This window comes from Dendrobates tinctorius, unplaced genomic scaffold (genome assembly GCF_039654945.1).
Source record: "Dendrobates tinctorius isolate UK_male_01 unplaced genomic scaffold, ASM3965494v1 ptg000196l, whole genome shotgun sequence".
Classification (NCBI taxonomy): domain Eukaryota; kingdom Metazoa; phylum Chordata; class Amphibia; order Anura; family Dendrobatidae; genus Dendrobates; species Dendrobates tinctorius.
Window position 1 is genome coordinate 12,836,631 of NW_027361863.1, and position 26,838 is coordinate 12,863,468.

At 45.4% G+C, this 26,838-nt stretch overlaps 1 protein-coding gene across 1 annotated transcript in view; it reads left to right on the plus strand.

The window, feature by feature from the left end:
- OGA (O-GlcNAcase) overlaps window positions 1-26,838 on the plus strand; it is a 71,052-nt gene that overhangs the window by 37,073 nt on the left and 7,141 nt on the right. The window contains exons 10-13 of the mRNA XM_073552895.1: window positions 9,889-10,063; window positions 17,636-17,721; window positions 18,541-18,645; window positions 24,947-25,035. Of these exons, the coding sequence (XP_073408996.1) occupies window positions 9,889-10,063; window positions 17,636-17,721; window positions 18,541-18,645; window positions 24,947-25,035 (455 nt within the window). The remainder of the gene's footprint in view (window positions 1-9,888; window positions 10,064-17,635; window positions 17,722-18,540; window positions 18,646-24,946; window positions 25,036-26,838) is intronic.

Below are 26,838 nucleotides of genomic sequence, written 5' to 3' on the forward strand. Positions count from 1 at the left end.
GAGCCAGGGGTCCGGTGGACAGCCGCCTCCATATTGCCGCACCAGGAGGTATGTATGTCCCGGGCCCCTCCTGGTGCACTCTCCCTGTGGTCCACTCTCTCTCTTCCGGCCGGGCCGGCGGTGGCGCCCGGTCGGCGGGCGCAGGTCGGCGCGCGTGGGGGCTGTGGCCTTGCCTGAGCCGGGGGCGCCGTGCCGGCTCATTCTTCGCGTCCCCCGCAGGCCTCAGACGGGCGGCGGAAGTGACGCGGCGGAGGGGGCGGGGCCGGGGAAGTCGGGGGTCGGCTTCCGGCGCGCGCCGCGTGTGCACGGCGGTACTGGGCGGCGCGCGGTGGCCGGGGCGGGGGGGGGTTTAGGGGGTGACCGGAGCTTGCGGGGGGGAGGGTCGCGGGGGGGTCCCGGGTGGGAGGTGCGCGCCAGAACCCTGCTGACCCGGACAAGGAGGCCTTAAAAGGCAGGAGGTGACGCTGCTGGGGTGCTTCTAAAGGCCCAGCGATGGATACGACAGAAGCCCCCATAGAGCAGCTGGACGAGGTGCAGGAGCACCCACAGAAACAGGCCACAGTGAAACCACATGCGAGTGGCCAGCAGAAGAAGAAACGGACGGGCGAACAAAGCCACAGATGTTCCTCCAGGCTAAAGGACCCTCCTGCCTCCCTCCGTGATCCGGTACCTGCCTCATCTGCATGGGGAAGAGATCTCCGTGAATGTACCCTGATGCAGTGTTCCCTTATGTTTTTTTCGCAGGGGAGGAAAGCTACGGGAAAACAGAAGCACAGGGAATGTGCTCTCTGTAGTTGCCCCTGCCGGACGGCCACCCTAAAAAGTTGTGTCAGCTATGCTTGAGACAAACGGTAAGGGTGGAAGGGGACGTTGACCCTGGGGTAGATTGACAGGCCCTTACACTCTCCCCCGTCCATACAGGTAGCGGAAGAAATGCCGGACTTCACCACAAGCCTGAGGGACATAATCAGGACAGAGATAAAGGCCCTATCTAAAAAGGATTCCTCTAGGGGAAGAGAATGTAGTTTCTCAGGTTCAGAGTCCTCGACCGCCCTAAGGATCGATGACTCTTCAGATTCCCCGGCCTCCACTTCGTCTTCTTCGGAGGAAGACTCGAGTCGATTCTGCTTCCCCTTAGACCAGATGGATAAGCTAGTTAAAGCAATAAGGTCCACCATGGGGGTAGCAGACACAAAACCGGAACTTTCAGCTCAGGACGTGATGTTCGGGGGTCTAGATCCCAGGAAGCGGAAGGCCTTTCCATTAAATGATAAGGTCCAGAGCCTAATAGATAGGGAATGGAAGAGACCTGAAAAAAGAGGCTCCTTACCTCCGGCCTTCAAGCGGAGGTACCTGTTTGACGACCCAGTGGTAAACAGATGGGATAAGGCCCCTAAACTGGACGCGGCAGTAGCCAAAGCCTCCAAAAAATCCTCCATTCCCTTTGACGACATGGCCTCCTTAAAAGACCCGCTAGATAAGAAAGCAGACTCCTTTTTGAAGGGAACTTGGGAGATGTCAGCAGGTGCTCTAAGACCAGCGATAGCTGCCACATGTACGGCCAGATCCATGATGGTCTGGCTAGACCAATTGGATTCCCAACTAAAGGACGGAGTCTCAAGAGCTTCTATCCGGAAAACGCTGCCAATCATCCAAAGTGCGGCAGCTTTTTTGGCTGATGCTTCAGCGGACTCTGCGAGGATGGCAGCCAGAACTGCGAGTTTATCTAACGCAGCTCGAAGGGCCCTTTGGTTAAAATGCTGGCCGGGACATATCCAGGCCAGATCACGACTCTGCTCCATTCCATGTGAGGGTGAATATCTGTTTGGCCCAGTCTTGGATGAACTCTTAGAGAAAGCCGGGGATGATAAAAAGAAGTTCCCTTTACCAGGAAAGGCTATTCCGTAGAAGGCCGTCCAGAGATCAGGGCAGATGGGAGGACAAAAGGAGAGGTACAGGTTTCATGTTCGGAGGAGGGGGGCGTCAAGAAGGTCCAGCACGTGACACTAAAAAACCGCCCCAATGACTAGTTGCTCCGGTAGTGGGGAGACTAGCTGCCTTCTACCCAGCCTGGTCCTTGATTTCCAATAGTAAATGGATACTGGGGGTGATAGCTGCGGGTCTACGCCTAGAATTCGCCCGGGTCCCCCAAGATCGATTCAAAGTCACCCCGCTCAGGTCTTCCACACCAGAACAAGCTGCCCTGGAGGCCGAGGTGCATGATCTCTGCCGTAAGAGGGTCCTAACGGTGGTCCCAGAGGGAGAAACGGGGAAAGGGTTTTACTCCCCCCTGTTCCTGGTCCGCAAACCAGACGGGTCCTTCAGGACTATAATAAACCTTAAATCCCTCAACGAATTCCTGGTCATACGCCCGTTTAAGATGGAGACCATTAAATCAACAATAAAATTACTGTTTCAAAACTGTTTTATGGTGGTGTTAGATTTAAAAGACGCTTACTACCATATTCCCATTCATGCAGCTCATCAGCGGTTTCTCAGAGTGGCGGTTCAGCTGGATGGGTCAGTCCAACATTTCCAATATGCGGCCCTCCCCTTTGGGGTGGCAGTCGCTCCCCGTGTGTTTACCAAAGCAGTAGCGTAAGTTATGGCCCATCTACGTGAATCGGACATTCTTGTGATCCCCTACTTAGATGACTTCCTGATCGTAGGGAAAACAGCAAAACATTGTCTGGAACAACTACAAAGGGCAATGTCTGCCCTAGAGGGGTTAGGATGGCTGCTTAGCATTAAAGTGTCTCGGTTACAGCCGGTGAGAGTCCAACAATTCTTGGGCCTGATCCTAGACTCTGAGAAACAGGAATGCAGTCTGCCCCCGGAGAAGCTTGTTCGCCTACACTATCAGGTCCTGAACGCTTCCAATAACCCTACCATGTCCCTCAGGAAAGCCATGTCCCTTCTGGGTTCCCTCTCGTCCTGTATCCCGGCAGTCCAGTGGGCACAGTTTCATACAAGAAAACTGCAGGGCGAGGTCTTAAGGCATCAGAGGGTTGAGGGTTACTTAGAGGGCCAGCTAACCTTGTCCCGAAACACAAGGGAGTCCCTAGAGTGGTGGCTAGTCAAGGATAATTTATCCAAAGGGGTCCCCTGGGAGTATGACATATCCCGCATAATCACCACGGATGCTAGCCCTTCCGGTTGGGGGGCTCATATGGGTGAGATTCTGGTACAGGGCCTATGGGAGCATCATCAGATAGAAATGTCATCTAATCTGAAAGAGTTGACAGCGGTAGAGCAGGCAGCTAAGGAGCTACTTGTGTATCTACAGGGCCATCACGTGTGAGTGTTCTCTGACAATCAGGTCACCATGGTTTATATCAACCACCAAGGCGGGATTCGTTCCAAACCCCTGATGAATGTGGCAGAACGGCTGTTCCGGCTAGCAGAGCAGCATTTTCAATCTTTAACAGCTCTACATATAAAAGGGAAGGAAAATATCACAGCAGATTTCCTAAGCCGCAATCCACTAAAACAAGGAGAATGGTCCCTAAGCACCTCCATCTTTGACCTGATTGTACAAAAATGGGGACAACCAGAGGTAGACCTCTTCGCTACCAGGGAAAACAGAAAATTAAAACAATTTTGCTCCCTAAATCCCAGAGAGAACCCCCTGGCGGTAGATGCCTTTCTGATAAAGTGGGACTTCGGGCTAGCATACGCCTTCCCTCCCCTATCGCTACTACACCTGGTGATGAAGAAAATCAGGAGAGACAGAGCAAGGGTGATAGTTATCGCTCCATTTTGGCCCAGGAGGGCTTGGTTTTCTTGCCTCAGGACCATGTCGGTGTCCGACCCTTGGGTCCTTCTGGACATCCCGGATCTCCTATCCCAGGGCCCAGTGTTCCATCCTCAGGTGGCTGGCCTACATCTGACGGCGTGGAGTTTGAACGGATACTTCTGAGAGAAAAAGGCTTCTCCCCAGACCTGATTAACACCCTACTTAAAAGTAGAAAAGTCATCACTACCAAAATCTATGTCAGAATTTGGAAAAAATTCCTGCAGAACTCTGGAGTGGTCGCTGGCGCTTCAGCACCTGTAAACCAAATCTTAGAGTTTCTTCAGAAAGGTCTGGATATGGGGCTCTCCACTAGTACCCTTAAAGTACAAGTATCAGCCTTGGGGGCCCTCTTTAGCTGCAACATCGCGGGTAATTACTGGATCAATAGATTCATTAAGGCAGCAGGTAGATCCAGGCCAATAGCGAAAGATAGATTCATGCCGTGGGACTTGAACCTAGTCCTCACGGCTATGACAGAAGCCCCATTCGAACCTATCTCATCAGCTTCCATAAAGAACCTGTCCCTCAAAGTAGCCTTCCTGGTAGCTCTAACCTCAGCTCGTAGGGTAAGCGACATCCAGGCATTATCTAGACGTCCTCCTTATATACAATTCAAGGACGATAGGGTAATGCTCAGACCTGATCCGGCGTATTTACCTAAGGTAGTTTCCAGCTTTCATAGGACACAGGAGATTGTCCTTCCATCTTTCCTCCCTAATCCAGCTAATGAGAAGGAAGAGAAACTTCACACCTTGGATGTTAGGAAATGCCTCATAGAATATCTGGCAGTTACCGATCCCTGGAAAAAAGATAATGCCCTGTTTGTCTCTCATCAAGGCCCTAGGAAAGGTTGTAGAGCGTCAAAAAGTACACTAGCCAGGTGGCTTAGAGAAGCAATCTCAATAGCATACACCTCAAAAGGCAGGTCGCCCCCCCGGAAGCTGAGGGCGCATTCCACCAGAGCCATGGCGACCTCGTGGGCCGAAAGATCAGAAGTGTCCATTGACCAGATATGTAAGGCGGCTACTTGGTCCTCTCCGAGCACCTTTTTTAGTCATTATAGGCTAGACTTGGGTGCTTCCACAAACCTCTCTTTTTGTATAAGGGTACTTCAGGCTGTAGTCCCTCCCTAAATAGTTTTTACTCTCTGTAATTCTCTCAGGTGGTGCTGTCATGGACGACCGATAAAGTCTTAGTTACTCACCGGTTAACGGTGTTTCTCGGAGTCCATGACAGCACCCGTATATTCCCTCCCTTTAGTTTAAATTTGGGTGTGCACTTCTTCCTCTTGTATGTACACTGGTAAGGAATAGTTGTGTAAAAGTACTGTATATAAATTTTGCTATTAACCATTGTGGTCCTCTTGTGCTCTGTAATCCAACTGATGCGTGGGAGAGGTGCCGCCCTTTTGTATCTGTAGGTTTCCTGTTCCTGAAGGGCGGATCCCCTCTCTCAGGTGGTGCTGTCATGGACTCCGAAAAACACCGTTAACCGGTGAGTAACTAAGACTTTCAATCATAAAGAATTTGAGGGAATTTTTACAAAAAAGTGGAAAAACTCAGAAAAATTCTCTCATTGTAGAAGGCAGTTGGATTTATAATATCCTTTTATTCCTGATTTTCCTGCCCTGACTGTGGACCCTTCAGTCTCACGCTTGTCTGCTAAGACTGTCCTGTCACTCCCTTATGGCACCTCCCTCAAGGACTTCACTGACAGATCGAAGCCCTAGCCAAGCAGGGCTTTGGAGTCGGTAAGCAAAACCTCCGACTCCTCAATTTCCATGACTCCGTCTCCACCAAAATGGGCTCTGACTCCATGACTCTGACTCCACAGCCCTGTAGCCAAGTACGCCTTTGAGGCTGCTGGCACCTCTCTCTACCCTGCCTTAGCTTCCTCATGGGAAGCCAAGTCAGTTTCCGCCTGCGCAAAGCTCCTTCGACAGGGCATCTTATCAGCAGCCTCGCAGAATCAACTGGCTGATCTTGTGGATCAGATTGCCGACGCAGGAAAATATCTACTTCGCGTCTTTCGGCTCCGCCAGCTGTTCAGTCTGTGTTACCAGCAATATTGTCGCCATACACAGAATTTTGTCTCAAGGCCTGGAATGAGCATCTGACTTCCAAAAAGTCCCTTAGCAATCTTCCCTGTGAGGGATCATGATGGATTTAAACTGGATCAGCTCATCTCAGACGCCACCCGTGGTAAGAGTGTCCATTCACCAGGAGACATTCTTTTCATGTTTGCCCCTTTCGTCATTTCTCTTCCCTTGGGAACTCCCCCCTTCGTTCCAAAAGGATTTAAAGTCATTCCCTACGTGGACGACCTCCTGATAATGGGTCCATCCTTCAAAGACTGTTCCGAAAATGTTCAGGTCACAATAGACACTTGAAAACCAGCCTTACCAACACCAGGACAGATCACAAATGCACAAGCAGGATGCAGCAGACCCAAATTATAAAGGCAGGGGAAGTACAGGTGCAAAGTACCGATGAAGGCAGCCACTCACAAGCCTACCAATTGATGGAGGGGGGGGTGGCTGCCTAGTAAAAAAAAAATTGCACACAAATGAGGCTTGAATAGAACGCCAGTCACACAGGTATGTGTGATGCACAGTGTCCGGCTCAGGCTATGTGCACACGTAGATTTTGGTCCTGCAGATTTTTCCGCGCGGATTTGGAAAAATCTGCAGGTAAATTCTCAGGTCAAAAGACCTGCGGTTTATCTGTGGATTAGCCTGCTGTTTAGCCCTGCGGTTTCACACCTCTACAATGGAGAAGGTGTGAAACCGCAGCGGAATCCGCAGAAAGAATTGACATGCTGCGGATTTGAATCCGCAGCAAATCTGCGTGGAAAAATCTGCAGCATGCGCACAGCGTTTTTCAGTTTACCATTAAAAACAATTTTACTGTACAACGCAGCTAAATCTGTTGCGGACCCGCAATTCCTGAAACACTGCGGATCCGCAGCATCATCCGCACCGTGTACACATAGCCTCACAGCCTATTAATGACGCCCATAATATTATGTCAGCCGGGCTGCCCAGCTCTATATTGAGTGCTCCCCGCAAGGACAGACACCCCAGTTAACCCAACCAACAAAAAAGGGGCTTGGCTGCATCCTGCAAAAGTGGTAAAAAGTGATCTGACCTGGGGTTGGTAAGGCTGGTTTTCTGGTCACCCTGGACACTTGCCTGTCTAGGATGGGTTGTCAACATAGCGAAATCATCTCTGATCCCGGGCAAGCCGCTAGTTCTCCTAGGCATGCTGTTTAATACCGCTCGCGCAAGAGTCCTTCTTCCTGAGGAAAAGATCTCCGCACTCCGCCTGGGGACTCGTTGTCTAAGACACCCATCTCAAAGTCTTGGCACAAAAGTTCTAGAGAAGATGCTTTCCGCGATGGAAGCCGTTCCTTTTGCACATTTCGATACCCGACCCCTCCAGCTAGTCCTCCTGTCAGCTTGAGACAAAAGGATCTAATCTCTGGATTGTCCCATTCTTCTGCCTCTCTGAGTGAGACAGTCGTTGGCATGGTGGAGCTTCTGTCCTCTGTTTGGCATTGGAGATCATTCCTTCCCCTTCCCTGGCAAGTTGTCTCCTCAGAGGGGCGGTCTTCTTTCATCACACAGTCCATGGTCGCTGGAAGTTTCTGGAATCCACTTTCCCCATCCACCTTCTGGAATTTGGGGCCATTTACTGATCTCTTCTCCACTGGCAGGTCCTTCTAGATAACCGACCAGTAAGCATTCAGGCAAACCATGCCAAGGCCGTGGCATACATAAACCACCAGGGTAGGACACGCAGAGAGTCCATCATGCTAGAGGTCTCATGGATTCTAACCTGGACCAAGCGGCATGTGCCAACAATAACAGTGGTATGCATTCCAGGTGTCGACATCTGGGCTGACTTCCTAAGCCATCTGGGTCTCTCCTCGTGCGAGTGGTCTTTCAACACCTCTGTGTTCGATCAGATCTGTCAAAGGTGGGGCACTCCTGATGTTAATCTAATGGCGTCATCTCGGATGAATCACAATGTCCCTTGTTTTGTGGCCAGGTCTTGTGACCCCCTGGCTGTCGGTTATGAAGCCTTTGTCATTCCCTGGTCTGTTTCAACTTCCGTAACTTTTTCCACCTCTTCCGCTGATACCCAGACTCGTCAAGATGATCAATGTGGAAGGAGTTCCAATCATCCTAGTGTCTTCAGACTGGCCCAGATGAGCCTGCCACACAGTTGGTCATACTGTACACGGATGTACCTTAGAAACTCCCAGAATAAGGCCGGGGTCACATTGCGTTATGGCAGTCCGTTAGATGGACTGCATTACACCACGTGTAACGCAGTCCGTTAACGCTGCCATTGACCCCCATTATCAGGCGCATCGCGACGCATGGCGTAAAGCGGCATGCCCTCGCGATGTGCGATCATTCAGTGACAGAGCCTCGGACGCGGGCTGCAGCGTCTGAGGCTCCGTCACCGCTAGCACAGATGAATCCTCTGGCGATCGCGTTGTGCTATACAGTTAACGCAGCCCGTCAACGCTATGCGTTAAACGGGCTGAGTTAACTCAATATGAATCTAGCCTAACTCTCTCAGGGTCCCCTATTCCACCAGAATTCTCTGTCTCTCAATTTAATGGCATGGTTGTCAAGTTCGCAGTCTTTATAGAGAGGTAGGCTTCTCGTCCCAGGTCATACAGACCATGATCAAGGCAAGGAAACCTTTTGTCTTTTATCTTTGAACTAGGAAGGTTTTCTTTTGCTAGTGTGAGGATAGCAACACAATACCCATGTCTTTTTTCCCATCCCTCCATCCTGGCATTCTTGCAATCAGGACAGGAGTCCGGTTTGTCACATATACGCGCTTTCAGTTCTTTCCAATGGAATTTGCCACCTCGTCGCCAGGTCAAGAACTTCCTTCAAGGAGGTGCTCTCTCTTCACGCCTGTGAACCTGTGGGATCTTAACCTAGTTTGGAGCTTACTTCAGTGGACCCCCCATGAACCTATTCAGGACATCGCATGCTCCCTACTCTTTTGGTTGCAATCACTACTATCAGAAGGGTCTCAGAATTAGCGTCTCTCTTGCTGCTCTCCTTTCCTTGTATTACACCAGGACAAGGTGGTCTTGCAACCAATTCCTTCCTTCCTAAGATAGTCTTCCCATTCCACGTCAACGAGGACATTGTTCTTCCTTCTTTCTGCCTATCCCCTGTCCATTCCCTGTAAAGGTCTCTCCATAAGCTGAACCTAATCTGAGCCTTGTTTCTACCTCTCAAGGCCAGCATCCTTCAGACGTTCGGATGCCTTGTCTGTCATTCCTGAGGGTCGTCGCAAGGGACTCCCTCAAGTCTATCGCCCGCTGGGGTCTGTTCGGTTATACTGGAGGCTTATCGAGTTAAGGATAGACCTCCCCCTCCAGGAGTGAGGGGTTGCTCCACCCGTGAAGTTGGGCTTCAACGTCATCCCTTCAATCTTTCGACCATGCAGCCCGTTTTTCTAAAGTGCCTCCTTATTGTACATCTTGAATCAGCCACACCACTAGTTTTCAGAGAGTCCAGTATTTCAGCTGATGTTTGTGGGTTTTTCTTTGCATCCCAGACAATTTTCCTGCCATTTGTCACAGGTGAGGATGTTGCCTTTAGTAGCCATTCAAACCCATTTGTGTCAACTTCTGTGCATGTTATCAGGCCAAAATCACCAGGGTATGTAAACTTTTGATCCGGATGTTTTGGGCTGTCATTATGGTTTAAAAAGAGAAAACATAGTAGTTTGACAATAAATGGCTTCACCCAACCACTAACTATGAGTGGAGAAAAAGGTTTGGTGTTACCATTCATATTCTCTGAAAAAAAGGCAAGAAAGCAAAAATTCTGCTGGAGTATGTAAACTTTTGAGCACAACTATAGCTATGGTTCGGCTGATGCTAGCCTAGGTAGAAAGGTGTTGCAAGTGGCGGTTGCCTGTTGCCCTAGCTGATTTGGGAATGATAGTCTGTCCTCTTTTGGGACTGCTTTAGGATGTCTCGTCGTTACCTGAGTGCCCCAATGAGGCAATAAAGAATTATGAATCCACCTAACCATAGGCTTCTGTGTCTTGCAGATCCGTGAATGGAGAGAGAGAGCATCAAAGTTCGAGGAGATGTGCAGTGTTGTAATGACCATGTTCACCCGACTTTCTAACTCTCCGAATCGGACCATTCTGTATGACCTGTACCCTTACGTCTGGGATATTAAGAGTATCATTTCTATGGTGAAGTCGTTTGTCCAGTGGCTAGGTACGTGACAGAAGAATCATTCCTGCTGCCATCTCTCTTGATCACACAGTTGCTTGCTCCGGGGTGAACAAAACTTGGGCTAATGACGAATTTCGACTTTTTTTTTTTTTCCTTTTCCCGAGTGAAGCCTCTTTCTTCCTCTTCTTTTTTTTTTTTTTTTTTTTCCTATTGTACGGCATGTTTTATTCCCCCTGTGGGCCTATGCAATCATGAAATGTGTAATCGCTGATATTTTTACTGTGGACCGGTCTGAAAACAATTGGGCTCTGCTCTATACCAACCGTACCATGGACCCAGTAGCCCGCTGCTTGCTGTGTACACATAACGCAATTGCTATTTTTGACAGAATTATGCAAGAGCAACAATTGACACCATGGAAAAAGCGAAATGGTGACTTCCCCACCCCTCCCCCATTCCCATCAGCGCACGCGAGCTTTGCGTAAGGCTATTCTGGTGCAGAGGGGCTTTTACATCACAGATCTGGGGTGGGCTTCATTTTGAATTGACTTTGGGCAAACCAAGTGTTGGGCAGTCATGGACATGTCTGTACCGTATTGCGTTTGCAGGTAAATTTTTCACTTTTTTTGCTAGTAATTATCTCTTTGCGTGCACCAGCATGGCCTAGGACTACTTGCGTAGCCTCATTTTATTTTCAGGTTTCAAAGTCGCTTAAAGGAGCAGTGTGGAAATTTTGCTTTTACACGACACAGCAGGCAGCGATGCTGGGGTACTTTGAGGAGCGTCCTTCCTGAAAACAAGAATAATTTGCCATCTGTGTGGCTCCAAATTCCAAACCTAAATTATAGAAACCAAAATTGATCGAATAATCAGGACACATTTTTCTCTGTCTGAAGGAGCTATGGATTCCTTGTATACAGATGGAGAATCAAATCTTTAGTTTGCAGAAATGTCGTACTTGCCTGGCGCCTCAGAGCCGCAGTTGCTTCCAGACCATAAGCAGATTGGTGTGTGTCCTATTCTCTCGTTTACTAACGATTGTATTGTGTCTTCCTCATTGTGCACAGATGGGAGAGACCTGAGCACAAGTGTCTGCTGCTAATGGATGGAGAAAGAAAGATGCATACCGCGCTCTGCCGCCATATTATATAGGACTGCTGTAGACCAGGCAGCGTAGGGAATCTAGGGCTAACAGCTACACTAAAGTCACATTTCTTCAGCCATTTCCACTCTTTTTACAGTTGGAATCACACTACATCTTCAGTTTTTAAAGCCAAAAACAGAAGTGGATGGAAAAATGCAAAAGAAGGACTTGTATATTCTTCACCTTCCTACCAGATCCACTTCTGACTTTGGTTCAAAAAGACCTGAATGTGTGATTCCAGCCTTACTGTTACCACCTATAGACTTAAACGGGTATTCCCTTCTCCAAGATCCTATCCCAATATGTAGTAAGGGTAATAAGAATATTAGCAAATACCTCAATTTTTAAAATGTGCATAGTTCCTCTGATGAGCTATGTCACTTACCCTATGTGCAGGGCATTGCAATAGCTTAGGTATCCATGAATACAACCACTCATATAGTGACAATTGGACAACTCTTAGTGGTCGTAACTATGGACACCTAAGCTACTACAATGCCCTGCACATGGGATAAGCGACATAGCAAATCAGAACTGTACTAATTATTTTACTCCTACTACATACTGGTATAGGGTCTTAAGGATGGGAATGCCCCTTGGACATTTATGGTATGTGCCCTAAATGTGTAATGCGAGACCACCACATCTATCTCAAGAATAGGAGTCCCATTCTGGAAAAAAAAAAAAATAGGGCTAGGACCCTCGCCTAGCCTAATATTTATGGCATATCCCTTTTGGAGTCCATTTATTTAAAAAACTTGATTTATTATGGCCCAAGTCAAATCCTGAGAACCATTTCAAGGAACATAGAAAATACACCAAAAAAAATGTTCTTAGCATTTCTTCCCATAATATATCTGGCTGTTCACTATATTCCAGAAGATCAGCAATGTAACCCAAAAACCTGAGCGGTTCCATAACCTTTTCTGTTACTTTGATCTTATTTCAACTAAGAAATCTAAAGAAATCTCAAGCGCTCAGATGACTGACCGTAGCAGGAGCCTCCCCCATTTCCCATATGCCTGGCAGGAGATCATTATGTCCTCAAGTCCTACGGATAAATCTAACTTCCCTGCTAGTACCAAATAGAGCGGGTTATCAGGAGACTGACCTCTGTGTTTCCTGTTGATTGACAACTAGTAAGGGCAACATGGTCTCCTGTTAACTTATCACTTCTAGATTTTGTAATCCTTTAATCCAGTCTTTGTTTTTTCAACTTGTCTTGTCCCATATTACAATTAAAACAGAGAAATGCACTGCTCAAAAAAATTAAGGGAACACTTAAATCCCACATCCTAGATATCACTGAAAGAAATATTCCAATTGCAAATCTTCGTTTCGTAGTGGAATACCTTGAGAACAGTAAAGCATAAAAATGATCAATGTAAATCAAAATTAATATCCCATGGTGGTCTGTATTTGGAATGATACTCAAAATCAAAATGGAAAATCAAATTACAGGCTGATCCAACTTCAGTGGTAATGCCTCAAGCAAGGAAATGATGCTCAGTAGTGTGTGTGGCCTCCACGTGCCTGTATGACCTCCCTATAACGCTTGGGCATGTTCTCCTGAGGGATCTCCTCCCAGACCTGGATTAAGGCACCAGTCAACTCCTCGACAGTCTGTGGTGCAACGTGGCGTTGGTGGATGGATTGAGACATGATGTCCCAGATGTTGTTCGATTGGATTCAGGTCTGGGGAACGGACAGGCCAGTCCATAGCATCAATGCCTTCATCATGAAGGAACTGCTGACACACTTCAGCCACATGAGGCCTAGCATTGTCATGCATCAGAAGGAACCCAGGGCCCACTCCACCTGCATATGGTCTTGCGATGGGTCTGAGGGATCTCATTCCGGTACCTCATGGCAACCATCTTGCCTCTGGCGAGCACATGGAGGGCTTTGCGGCCCTCCAAAGAAATGCCTCCCCACATCATTACTGACCCACTGCCAAACTGATCATGCTGGAGGATGTTGCAGACAACAGAACGTTCTCTTTAGCTTCTCCAGACTATCACGTCTGTCACGTTCTCAGTGTGAACCTGCTCTTATCCATGAAGAGCACAGGGCGCCAATGTCGAATATGGCTGTTCTCTGGCAAATGCCTATCTCCCTGCATGGTGTTTAGCTGTAAGCACAACAACCACTTATGGACGTCGGGCTCTCATGCCACCCTCATGGAGTCCTGTTTCTGACAGTTTGAGCAGACACTTGGATGTTAGTGACTTGCTGGAGATCATTTTGCAGGGCTCTCCCACTGCCCCTCCTGTTCCTCCTTGCACAAAGGAGGAGACAGCGGTCCTGCTGCTGGGTTGTTGCCCTCCTATGGCCCCCTCCACGTTTCCTGGTGTATTGGCCTGTCTGCTGCTATCTGCTTCATGCTCTGGACATGGTGCTGACACACAGCTACCCTTCTTGCCACAGCTCGCATTGATGTGCTATCCTGGATGAGCTGCACCACATGAGCAACTTCTGTGGGTTGTAGACACCGCCTGATGCTACTGTATAGTACCTCTGGGGTGAAAGCAATGACTCAATGCAAAAGTGACCAGAACAGCCAAAAAGCATGAGAACAGAAATGGTCTTTGGTCACCCCCTGCAGAACCACTCCTTTATAGATGCTGTCTTGCTAATTGCTGATCATTTTGTCTGTTCCATGTGCACAGCAGCAGGAGAAATTGATACACAATCCATGTTTCTTCATAACTGGACAGGTTTCACAGAAGTGTGATTGACTTGGAGTTACATTGTGTTTAAGTGTTCCCTTTTATTTTTTGAGCAATGTATATAATTACATTTTCTCTGTGTCCTAAGAAATCAGCCATATCCTCCCATGCCTTCTCTGTAGACGACAACTGTCTGCAGCAGGAACCTCCCCCCTCAGAATACATATAATGTTCTAATGTTCAGCTACATCCAGTAGTTTACCAATCCCTTTTTTTCTAGTTCTGGAGCATATTTTGCTTTACAGCAATTCTGTGATTTAATGAAGGTACTCCAGATTGAAGCTTTGCTTTCAGTAACATCCAGCTCACTGCAAAGCCAATAGTAAGTACTCTCTGCCCTCTAGAACATGGCAGTATAGCTGAGAGGGAAGACAGTACTACAGTGCCTTGCAAAAGTATTCGGCCCCCCTGGAACTTTTCAACCTTTTCCCACATATCATGCTTCAAACATAAAGATACCAAATGTAAATTTTTGGTGAAGAATCAACAACAAGCGGAACACAGTTGTGACGTTGAACGAAATTTAATGGTTACTTTACATTTTTGTGGAAATGCACAAACTGAAAAGTGGGGCGTGCAATATTATTCGGCCCCTTTACTTTCAGTGCAGCAAACTCACTCCAGAACTTCATTGTGGATCTCTGAATGATCCAATGTTGTCCTAAATGACTAATAATGATAAATATAATCCACCTGTGTGTAATCAAGTCTCCGTATAAATGCACCTGCTCTGTGATAGTCTCAGGGTCTGTTTGAAGCACAGAGAGCATCATGAAGACCAAGGAACACAACAGGTAGGTCCGTGATACTGTTGTGGAGACATTTAAAGCTGGATTTGGATACAAAATTATTTCCAAAACTTTAAACATCCCAAGGAGCACTGTGCAAGCGATCATATTGAAATGGAAGGAGTATCATACCACTGCAAATCTACCAAGACCCGGCCGTCCCTCGAAACTTTCATCTCAAACAAGGAGAAGACTGATCAGAGATGCAGCCAAGAGGCCCATGATCACTCTGGAGTAACTGCAGAGATCTACAGCTGAGGTGGGACAGTCTGTACATAGGACAACAATCAGTCGTACACTGCACAAATCTGGCCTTTATGGAAGACTGGCAAGAAGAAAACCATTTCTCAAAGATATCCATAAAAAGTGTTGTTTAAAGTTTGCAACAAACCACCTGGGAGACACACCAAACATGTGGAAGAAGGTGCTCTGGTCAGATGAAACCAAAATCGATCTTGTTGGCAACAATGCCAAAAGATATTTTTGGCGTAAAGGCAACACAGCTCATCACCCTGAACACACCATCCCCACTGTCAAACGTGGTGGCAGCATCATGGTTTGGGCCTGCTTTTCTTCAGCAGGGACAGGGAAGATGGTTAAAATTGGTAGGAAGATGGATGGAGCCAAATACAGGACCATTCTTGAAGAAAACCTGTTTGAGTCTGCAAAAGACCTGAGACTGGGACGGAGATTTGTCTTCCAACAAGACAATGATCCCAAACATAGAGCCAAATCTACAGTGGAATGGTTCACAAATAAACGTATCCAGGTGTGAGAATGGCCAAGTCAAAGTCCAGACCTGAATCCAATCGAGAATCTGTGGAAAGAGCTGAAAACTGCTGTTCACAAACGATCTCCATCTAATCTCACTGACCTCGAGCTGTTTGCCAAGGAAGAATGGGCAAGAATTTCAGTCTCTCGATGTACAAAACTGATAGAGACAGACCCCAAGCGACTTGCAGCTGTAGTCGCAGCAAAAGGTGGCGCAACAAAGTATTAAGTTAAAGGGGCCGAATAATATTGCACGCCCCACTTTTTCGTTTTTGAATTTCCACAAAAATTTAAAATAACCAATAAATTTTGTTCAACATCACAATTGTGTCCCACTTGTTGATTCTTTACCAAAAATTTACATCTGGTATCTTTGTGTTTGAAGCATGATATGTGGTAAAAGGTTGAAAAGTTCCAGTGGGCCGAATATTTTCGCAAGGCACTGTATATTGTCGACTGCCAGAAGGGGAAGAAGACTACAGATTCTTGAGCCTTTATCATTAATAGTGGGAGGGGAACACTTAGAGGCAAAAAATGATGCTGGAAACACTGCAGATTACTTTATCTTCCTAATATTACATGAAATATTAATGCTCACTGATTAATGATTGGGCTGGCTCCTCTGTTTTATGTTTTCTAAGTGCCTTATTATAGCACAGGCAGAACATACATACAGTATCTCTGAGCTGTGTATGATTGGCTTTAATTGCAGGATGTGTAAATGGGAATAAGTGACTTCTGTTAATGTAGTAAAGGCTTTATTAGAAGACATGTACATTATAAAGATTGCTCCCAGCCGCAATGACTGATATCAACGCTATATACAGTAGATATTATAGGATCCACCATTCACAATAGGTGATGTCACAGCTCACTGCCTCCTCCTTTATAATAACTAATAACACCTCTAGCTCACTGCCTCCTCCTTTATAATAACTAATAACACCTCTGTATACAGTGGATAACACCGGAATAAGTGATGTCACAGCTCACCTCCTCCTCCTGTACAATGACTAATAACACCCCTGTATACAGTAGATAACACAGGAACCACCATTCACAATAGGTGATGTCACAGCTCACCTCCTCCCCCTCCTCCTGTACAATGGTTATGGTGGATGTGTTCCATTTAGATACCTGGTTTGCACTCTTGTATACACTAGGGAATTCCTGCTGAAGAGGGAGCATTCACACTTGCACTCGGGGCCGTAGGTCTCGTTGTACAATCCTCTATAGGAAGACACAAACACATGGGCCATGCACACAGTGAACGAGTCTGTAGGACAGTGTTCACACCACCAAAAGACTGAAAACACAGTAAAACAAAGGTATAAAAATACTGTTGTAAAAAAGTAACAGTAAACAGCAAGTGCTAGTAAAAAGATGATTACAAAACAGGGTATTTAGTTGATACAACAGAAAAAATGCAGGGAAAAACGGAATGCCTCACCGTGTCAATGTGCTTGGTAGCCTTGAATTTGCCAGCAGCGATCCAAAAAATTCCGTCTGATCGTTGGATCACAATGAGAGGAAAAAAAAAAGTTGTCGAATCACACAAGCGTTTCTGGCTATCAGCCCTTAGTCATAAAATGTCATTCTATGACTAAGGGCTGATAGCCAGAAACGCCTGTGTGATCCGACAACTTGTAATCATCTTTTTTACTAGCACTTGCTGTTTACTGTTACTTTTTTACAACAGAGTATTTTTATACGTTGTGGTTTCAGTCCTCTGTAGTAAACCTGTGGAGTAGAGAGCAGAATCCCCTGTCGGCCGCCCGCACCTTTTGTGCATCTGACCACCTCTTCTGCGTAGACTTTGGATCCACCTTGCAATAGGCTGAGGCAATGATGGTTGGGTTGGTCACCCATTGCAGTTCCCTCTTTGCAGTCCTCTTATCTGCAGGTCCTTGTGATTTACGTTTTTTTATAAGGTGGCAGCAGAGTAAATGATGGATAAATGTGACTTGAGTACTAGCAGTAGGGCTGTCATAATGCTGGCTGCCACTAGATGTCAGCGCGGCAGGTCTTTGTTATGTCTGTTCTCCAGCAGGGGGAGGGGGGCTTTGAGCATTAGTGAAGTTAGGGAGTCCTTAGGTATTTTGCTGAAAATGCAGACAAAAAAAAATAAAAACCCTAAAAACCCCTACATATAATGTTCTCCGCTTGGATCTGATTTCAACAGGGTGTCGTAGTCAATCTTCAGCACAGTTCTTAAGTGGAGACCAAGAGCCCTGGGCCTTTAGAGGAGGTCTAGCAGGAGAGTTCCAGGTATCAATATGAATTCAAAACTCAATGACTTTATTTATGTTCACACGTTTAATTTTGGACAATCCGTTTCTGTGCCTCCCGAGGGGATGAAAGGCTTGGTCTGCTGAAGGCTTAGACTGTAACAAACTCCTATCCACAAACTCATTTCTTACTTTATTTCTTTTAACCATCCTGTTTTTCAGGTGGAGGAGACGTTGCGGTCCCGAGCGCCGGCAGCGAAATAGCATAGCACGTTGTCGCGTTTCACACTGTTCCTTTGCAGGTCGCATTGCGCTCGCCCCTTCGCGCACGCTCGCAGCAAGCGCAGGCTTGGCTCTCCTACACTGAAACTCCATGAACAAAGGTGAATGGGTAGATTTAAGGCTAAAAGTAGTTTACCATCCTGGGGGTGATAATACCAATTTGCTCATGGACTTTCCGGCGCAGCTGAACTTTTTCCCTCTCACAGGTGTCCTGGCGCGCGCTGCATGTGATGGCATAGTGCTGTGCAGGACGGCGCGCCTCCTCATGTCACAGTCAACCCTCTTCAGACCAATCCTATTCATGTGCCATTCGCGTTATGGCGCTATACTGCACCTGCAAAGGTAGCCAAGACGTTACCCTGCGGGGCACAATTATGTGAATTGACCTCGGTGTGCATTTTTTTTTAATTTTTTTAATATTTTTGGCTTTGCTGAGATATTCCTGCGGTGGCATGTTTAATTTTTTTTAACAGTGCCGTTCAGATGTTTTTTTAATAGATTTTTTTATTTTATATTTTTGCTTTAGTTTTGATATTTCCAGCTCTGACTTACCTTCTTTTCTTCTTATTTTTCCTAGCGTTTGCTTCCAATTGAGGGAGCAAATGACCTGTTTTTTCAGCCTCCGCCCCTGACGCCGACTTCTAAAGTCTACACCATAAGACCTTATTATCCAAAAGATGAGGTAAGTCTGTCATGTCTATAGTAATTTACCCCCCCCCCCTCCACCTGTACAATGACTGCTAATTCAGGATCCACCATTCACAGTAGGGGGTGTCACAGCTCTCCTCCTCCTCCTCTTGTGCAATGATGGGAAACACCATTATACAGTGAGGACAATAAGAATTTGATGCATTGCTGATTTTGCAACTTTTCCGCCCTACGAAGAATGGAGAGGTCGGTAATTTTTATCGTAGGTACACGTCACCTGTGAGACTCAGAATCTAAAAATAAAAGCCATAAAATCATTGTATGATTTTTACGTAATTAATTTGCATTTTATTGCATGAAATAACTATTTGATACAATAGAAAACTAGAACTGAATATTTGGTGCAGAAACCTTTGTTTGCAATTACAGAGGTCAGACGTTTCCTGTAGTTTTTGGCCCCCTCCTCCATACAGATCTTCTCCAGATCTTTCAGGTGTTGGGGCTTTCACTGGACAACATTGAATTTCAGCTCCCTCCAAAGATCTTCTTTTGGGTTCAAGTCTGGAGACTGACTAGGCCACTTCAGGACCTTGAAATGGTTCTTATGAAGCCACTCCATAGTTGCCCAGGCTGTTTGTTTAGGGTCATTGTCATGCTGGCCCATCTTCAAAGCTCTTACTGAGAGGAGGTTGTTAGTCAAAATCTCGCGATACATGAACCCATCCATCCTCCCTTTTAATATGGTTCAGTTGCCCTGTCCTATTTGCAGAAAAGCACCCCCAAAGTATGATGTTTTCCCCACCATGCTTCATGGTTGGTACGGTGTTCTTGAGGTTGTACTCCTCTTACTTCCTCCAAACACAGAGTGGAGTTGATACCAAAAAATTCTATTTTGGTCTCATCTGACCACATGACCTTCTCCCATCCCTCCTCTGGATCATCCATATTGTCATTGGTGAGCTTCAAACGGGCCTGGACAAGTGCTGGTGTGAGCAGGGAGACCTTGTGTGCCATGAAGGATTTTAACCCACGACAGCATAGTGTTACTAATGTTGATGTTAGAGACACTGGTCATAGCTCTCTTCAGGTCATTCCGTGTAGTTTTGGGCTTATTCCTGACTTTTCTCAGCATCATCCTTACCCCATCAGGCGAGATCTTGCATCCCTAGACTGAGGAAAATTGACAGTCATCTTGTGTTTCTTCTATTTTCTAATAATTGTGCCAACAGTTGTTGCCTTCTCACCAAGCTGCTTTCCGATTGTCCTGTATCCCATCCCAGCCTTGTGCAAGTCTACAATTTTGTCCCCTGTGTCTTTAGACAGCTCTTTGGTCTTGGCCATGGTGGAGAGGTTGTAGTGTGAATGAGTGCGCTGAGAGGTGTCTTTTATACAGGTAACAAGTTTAAACAGGTGCAATTAGTACAGGTAATGAGTACAGAGTAGGAGGCTTCTTACAGAAAAACTAAGATGTCTGAGAGAGCCAGAATTCTCGCTGGTTGGTCGGTGATCAAATACTTATTTCATGCAATAAAATACAATTTATTTAAAAATCATACAATGTGATCTTCTATTTTTTTATTTTAAGATTCTAACAGGTGAAGTGTACCTGCAATAACAATTACAGACCTCTCCATTCTTTGTAGATTGGAAAACTTGCAGAATCATCAGTGTATCAGATACTTATTTTCGCCACTGTACACTCCCTGACAGAAGTTATGTCGCTTATCCATGTTATGTAAATAAAAGCTTGTAACTAGAGTTGAGCGATACCGTCCGATACTTCAAAGTATCGGATCGGAATGGATCGGCCGATCTTAAAAAAAGTATCGGTATCGCCGATTCCGATACCGGAAGTCCCATTCAAGTCTATGGGACTTCCGGTATCGGAATAAGAAAAACCCTGTTTTTGCCTTGTACAGCCTCTCTGGGGTCTGTACGGGCCTTTCGGAGGGCTGTCCCGGCCTGCCAGGGGGTCTGTGCAGGCTCCGGTGGTCTGTGCCGGCCTGCCGGGGGGCTGTGCCGGCCTGCCGGTGGTCTGTGCAGGCTCCGGGGGGCTGTGCAGGCTCCGGGGGGCTGTGCCGGCCTGCCGGGGGGCTGTGCAGGCTCCGGGGGGCTGTGCCGGCCTGCCGGTGGTCTGTGCAGGCTTCGGGGGTCTGTGCAGGCATCGTCCGATGGGACTACAAGTCCCATCGGGCGATGCCTGCTACCATGACAGTGATTGACACATTAGCCAATGATGGGACAGTAGTAGTCCCATCATCCGGCTAATGTGTTGAATGTACAAAAAAAAAAAAAAAAAATTACATGCTACATACATGCTACATACATACAACATGCATACTACATGTAACATACATACTACATATATACTACATGCAACATGCATACTACATACATGCTACATTCATACTACATACATGCTACATTCATACTACATATATACTACATGCAACATACATACTACATATATACTACATGCATGCAACATGCATACTACATATATACTACATGCTACATACATACTACATATATACTACATGCATGCTACATACATACTACATATATACTACATGCATGCTACATACATACTGCATGCTACATACATACTACATGCTACATACATACCACATATATACTACATACATACTACATGCATGCTACATACATGCTACATGCATGCTACATGCATGCTACATACATACTGCATGCTACAAACATACTACATACATACTACATACATACTACATGCATGCTACATACATACCACATATATACTACATACATACTACATGCATGCTACATACATACTACATGCTACATACATACCACATATATACTACATACATACTACATGCATGCTACATACATACCACATGCATGCTACATACAATACATTCATACAATACATACATAGCCATACAGTACATATAACATAGAGTAACATACTTACCAATACTTGTCACATTGTTCCCCGAAGCCATTGTCTTTTACGGAATAAATATTAACATAACAAACCACAAAAATACTCACCCACGATCCGAAGCAGTCCACGAGTGTGTCCCACGACGATCTTGGGTAGAGAACTGCAGCATCAGCTGATGCTGCCGTTCTCTACGGGCTGCAGGAATCCAATGACGGAAGGTAGGTATCCTTCCGCACTGTATTCCTCCGCCACTTAAAGTGAGACTAGGGACTTTTTTTTTTTTAAGTGGCGGAGGAATACAGTGCGGAAGGATACCTACCTTCCGTAATTGGATTCCTGCAGCCCGTAGAGAACGGCAGCATCAGCTGATGCTGCAGTTCTCTACCCAAGATCGTCGTGGGACACACTCGTGGACTGCTTCGGATCGTGGGTGAGTATTTTTGTGGTTTGTTATGTTAATATTTATTCCGTAAAAGACAATGGCTTCGGGGAACAATGTGACAAGTATTGGTAAGTATGTTACTCTATGTTATATGTACTGTATGTCTATGTATGTATTGTATGAATGTATTGTATGTAGCATGCATGTGGTATGTATGTAGCATGCATGTAGTATGTATGTAGTATATATGTGGTATGTATGTAGCATGTGGTATGTATGTAGTATGTATGTAGTATGTATGTAGTATGTATGTAGCATGCATGTGGTATGTATGTAGTATGTATGTAGCATGTAGTATGTATGTAGCATGCATGTAGTATGTATGTAGTATATATGTGGTATGTATGTAGCATGTGGTATGTATGTAGCATGCAGTATGTATGTAGCATGCATGTAGTATGTATGTAGCATGCATGTAGTATGTATGTAGCATGCATGTAGTATGTATGTAGCATGCATGTAGTATGTATGTAGCATGCATGTAGTATGTATGTAGCATGCATGTAGTATGTATGTAGCATGCATGTAGTATGTATGTAGCATGCATGTAGTATGTATGTAGCATGCATGTAGTATGTATGTAGCATGCATGTAGTATATATGTAGTATGTATGTAGCATGCATGTAGTATATATGTAGTATGTATGTAGTATGTATGTAGCATGCATGTAGTATATATGTAGTATGTATGTAGTATGTATGTAGCATGCATGTAGTATATATGTGGTATGTATGTAGTATGTATGTAGCATGCATGTAGTATGTATGTAGTGTTTTTTTTTTTTTTTTTTTTTTTAACATTTAACACATTAGCCGGATGATGGGACTACTACTGTCCCATCATTGGCTAATGTGTCAATCACTGTCATGGTAGCAGGCATCGCCAGATGGGACTTGTAGTCCCATCGGACGATGCTTGCACAGCCCCCCGGCAGGCCGGCACAGCCCCCCGGCAGGCCGGCACAGCCCCCCGGCAGGCCGGCACAGCCCCCCGGCAGGCCGGTACAGACCCCGGTCAGTCCACACAGCCCCCCGGCAGGCCGGCACAGCCCCCCGGCAGGCCGGCAGAGACCCCCGGAAGGCCCGAAATGACGGCGCATCATGATGCGCACACACCGCGCATCATGATGACGTCATTTCGGTTGTCAATCAACTTTGAACTTCCGATTCCGATGCCGACTTCCGATATTGAAAAAATATCGGAAGTCGGTATCGGAATTCCGATACAGCAAGTATCGGCCGATACCCGATACTTGCGGTATCGGAATGCTCAACACTACTTGTAACCTGATGTTAAATTCATCCATTGGTTGTATAAATTATTCTTTTGAAAGCTGAAACCCTCCAAAATGTGGTTTAGGTTAAGAAAATAAATTGGGATCAATGCAGAAATATTGATCATTTAATGGACACTGAATGGTCAGATTGTGGCAAGACAAAAGTTTTGTCGGCCACAGAAAGTAATGTGATATTCAAACAAATAATTAACTTAAAATGCAAATATATATTGCATAACATTGGTGTATGACGTTGTTGTGCTATTAGAGTCATATTTAATATTTTGTGTGACTTCCATGAGCTTGAAGGACTGCATCCATGCGGTTCAACAATGATTCATACAATTTATTAATGAAGTCATCAGGAAGAGCAAAGAATGCAGTCTTGCATGTTTTCCCAGAGTTCATGTAGATTCTTTGGTTTTGTCTTGAGCACCTTGATCTTTTTTGCTTGGAGGAACTTTGTTGTAGAGATGGATGTATGAGATGGAGCACCATCCTGCTGCAGAATTTGGCCCCTTTTATGATTTGGAATATAAGAGCTAATACGTCTTGATATTTTAGGCTATTGATATTGCCTTCCACCTTGCAAATGTTTCGCACACCCCCATACTGAATGTAACCCCATACCATGATCTTTCCACCACCAAATTTAACTGTTTTCTGGGTGTATTTTGGATCCATACGGGCTCCAGTGGGTCTCCTGCAGTATTTGTGGCCGCTGTGGTGTAATTCTACTGAAGATTCGTCAGAGAAATCCACCTTCTGCCACTTTTCAAGCCTTTAGCAGGCTGTGGGACTTTGCAAATGCCACAAGTTTTTTTTATTTTTTTTGCGTTTTGTTTATTGCTGGCTTCTGGGCACTGATTCGACCATGGAGGCCATTTCGAGACAGAATCCTACAAACTGTTCTAGTTGACACAGGGACTTGAGGTGACCAGGCCTGTTGGACCCCTGCTGCAGTGGAAGAGGGGCTTGCTTTGGATTTTCTAACCAACAAACTTTCTTCCTGAGCAGTTGTCTTGCGGGGTCTGCCGGACCTGGGCTTGTCAAACACATCTCCAGTCTCTTCGAATCTTTTTTTAATTCTTTGTACTTGACGCTGAGACACATTAAAGGTGCCAGCCACCTCTGCAGTGGATCTGGTCTTCAGCCTCTTGATAATCCAGGCTTTGGTCGCAGGGTGGATTTTTGGCATGTTGTCAGAGCTCAAGTTGCAGCTCAAGTGAAGGTCTGGGGTGCTGGGTTTCTTTTTATACACAACCACTAATTAACCGATCATTTACTGAGTACAGGTGAGGATGTGAACAAGGATTGGGTGCATTATATGACCAGGCGACAAAACTTTTGTCTTGCCAAAATCTGACCATTCTGTGTCAATTAAATGATCAATATTTCTGCCTTGATGCCTATTTATTTTCTTAACCTAAACCACATTTCGGAGGGTTTCAGCTTTCAAAAGAATTTATACAACCAATGGATGAATTTAACCTCCGGTTATAAGCTGTCAGGGATTGTCATACAGTTGTAACATTTTTGCAGATGTCTCAGTGAGAGAGAGAGACTTATAAACACTGCAGCATCAAAATAGTAGTAAAAGCTTTAATAAAGACTTTAGAAAATTGCCTAATATTTAGAAGCAAATAATAAAAAAATCTGGTAATATTTAATTTTCCATATATTTCTTTTCTAGGCGTCTGTTTACAAGATTTGTCGAGAAATGTATGACGATGCAATGGAAGATCTTCCATTTGAGAGCCAACCTGACTTGATAGGAGACAAGTAAGTGTCATTTATTATTTTTGGAGATGTCACTGTTCTTTCGTGTTTTAATGTGCAGCTGAGTGGCGGATCTACACAGTATATGGAGCAGTGGTGGTGTCCCTCAAACACTGCGTGCTGGTGGACTTCAAGCATGTGATGCTTGGTCAAACTCACCTGTGGCAAGTAAGAGGTGTGGGCAATCTGAAAATCACACCTGGAACCAGATAAAAAGGGGAGAAGTTGATTCAAACTTTCCATTGTGTGTCTTTGTGTGTCATAGCAAGCATGGAAAACAGAAATTGGAGAAGAGAACTGTCTGAGGATTTGAGAACTAAAATTGAAGAAAAATATCAACAATCTCAAGGTTACAAGTCCATCTCCAGAGATCTTGTCCACGGTGCGCAACGTAATCAAGAAGTTTACATCCCATGGCACTGTAGCTATTCTCACTGGATGTGTATGGCAGAGAAAAATTATCTGACATTTCAAACTATGTTGACATTTGAATGAAATGTAATGCCTATGGCAGGAGATCCAGGAGGACTCTGCTACTGAGACATAGACATGAAAAAAGCTAGACTGCAGTTTGCTAAAATGTGAGCCAAAATCCTTCTGGGAAAGAGTCTTGTTGTCAGACAGATGAGACACAAGATAGATCTGTTTGGTCATTCTACTACATCATTCTACTATTTACCGAAAATGGAATGTGGCCTACAAAGAAAAAAACAAAGTACCTACAGTCAAATATGGTGGAAGTTCAAAGATTTTTATTTATTTGTTTCTGCCTCTGGCGCTGGGTTCTGTGACTGTGTACAAGGCATAATGAAATCTGAAGATCTCCAAAGGATTTTAGGGAGCCAGTGTCAGAAATCTGGGTTTGTGTCTTAGGCCGTGGGTCTTCCAGCAGGACAGTGACCCCAAACTTTCTTCAAGAAAGACCCAGAAACGGAAGAAACCAAGTGCTGGAGAGTTCTGAAGTGGCAGCAATGAGTTCGGATCAATCCCATTGATCACCTGTGGAAAGATCTTAAAATTGCTGTTGGGAGAAGGCACATATATAATATTGAGAGAGGTCTGGAGTCTGGAGCAGTCTGCAAAAGAGTGCTCCAAAATTGCAGCTAAGAGGTGTAACAAGCTTTGTTAATGGTTATAGGAAGCCTTTGATTATATTCCAAACGATGTGTCAATAATTTTGTCCAGCCCATTTTGGGGTTTTGTGTGACATTATGTCCATTCAGCCTTTTTTTTTTTTTTCTTTCTCCAATACACACAAGGGAAGTCAACGTGTATAATAAAACAAGTGTGATTGAAATAATTTTCTGGAAGAAATACTTCTTTTTCTGGAACTATTTAAAGGGTACCAACACTTTTGGCCACACAAGAGGAAAAGATATTTTTACCCAAATTAAAGAAAGTAAAATATTATACATTAAATATGACCTTTTCTGGGTTTAGTTTTCTTTTACTGTCCACTTTTCACACCAAAAACCAAGCTGAATTAATTCTCCAGACAATTTTGGTGGATACCTAATGTGGGTATTTTCTTTTCTACATAATTTTTGTCTACCTATAGATTATAACAGACCTCGGGGGTACAGAATTTTCCAGGACGTCCCTCCTGACAGCACCAGGGAGCATGTCCTTCGCCTCCTCGCAGGGACAGGAAGAGCACACAAGAGGTTAAAAACAGTCTCCACCCACATTCCCTCAGCGTTTCTTCCTATCCCTGCATGGAGGGACGCACAAGAGGATTCATCTTACCGGAGGGGTCCAGTGGGATCGGGCAGCCCAGCCAAACCTTCCTCCTGCGAAGCGGCCCCG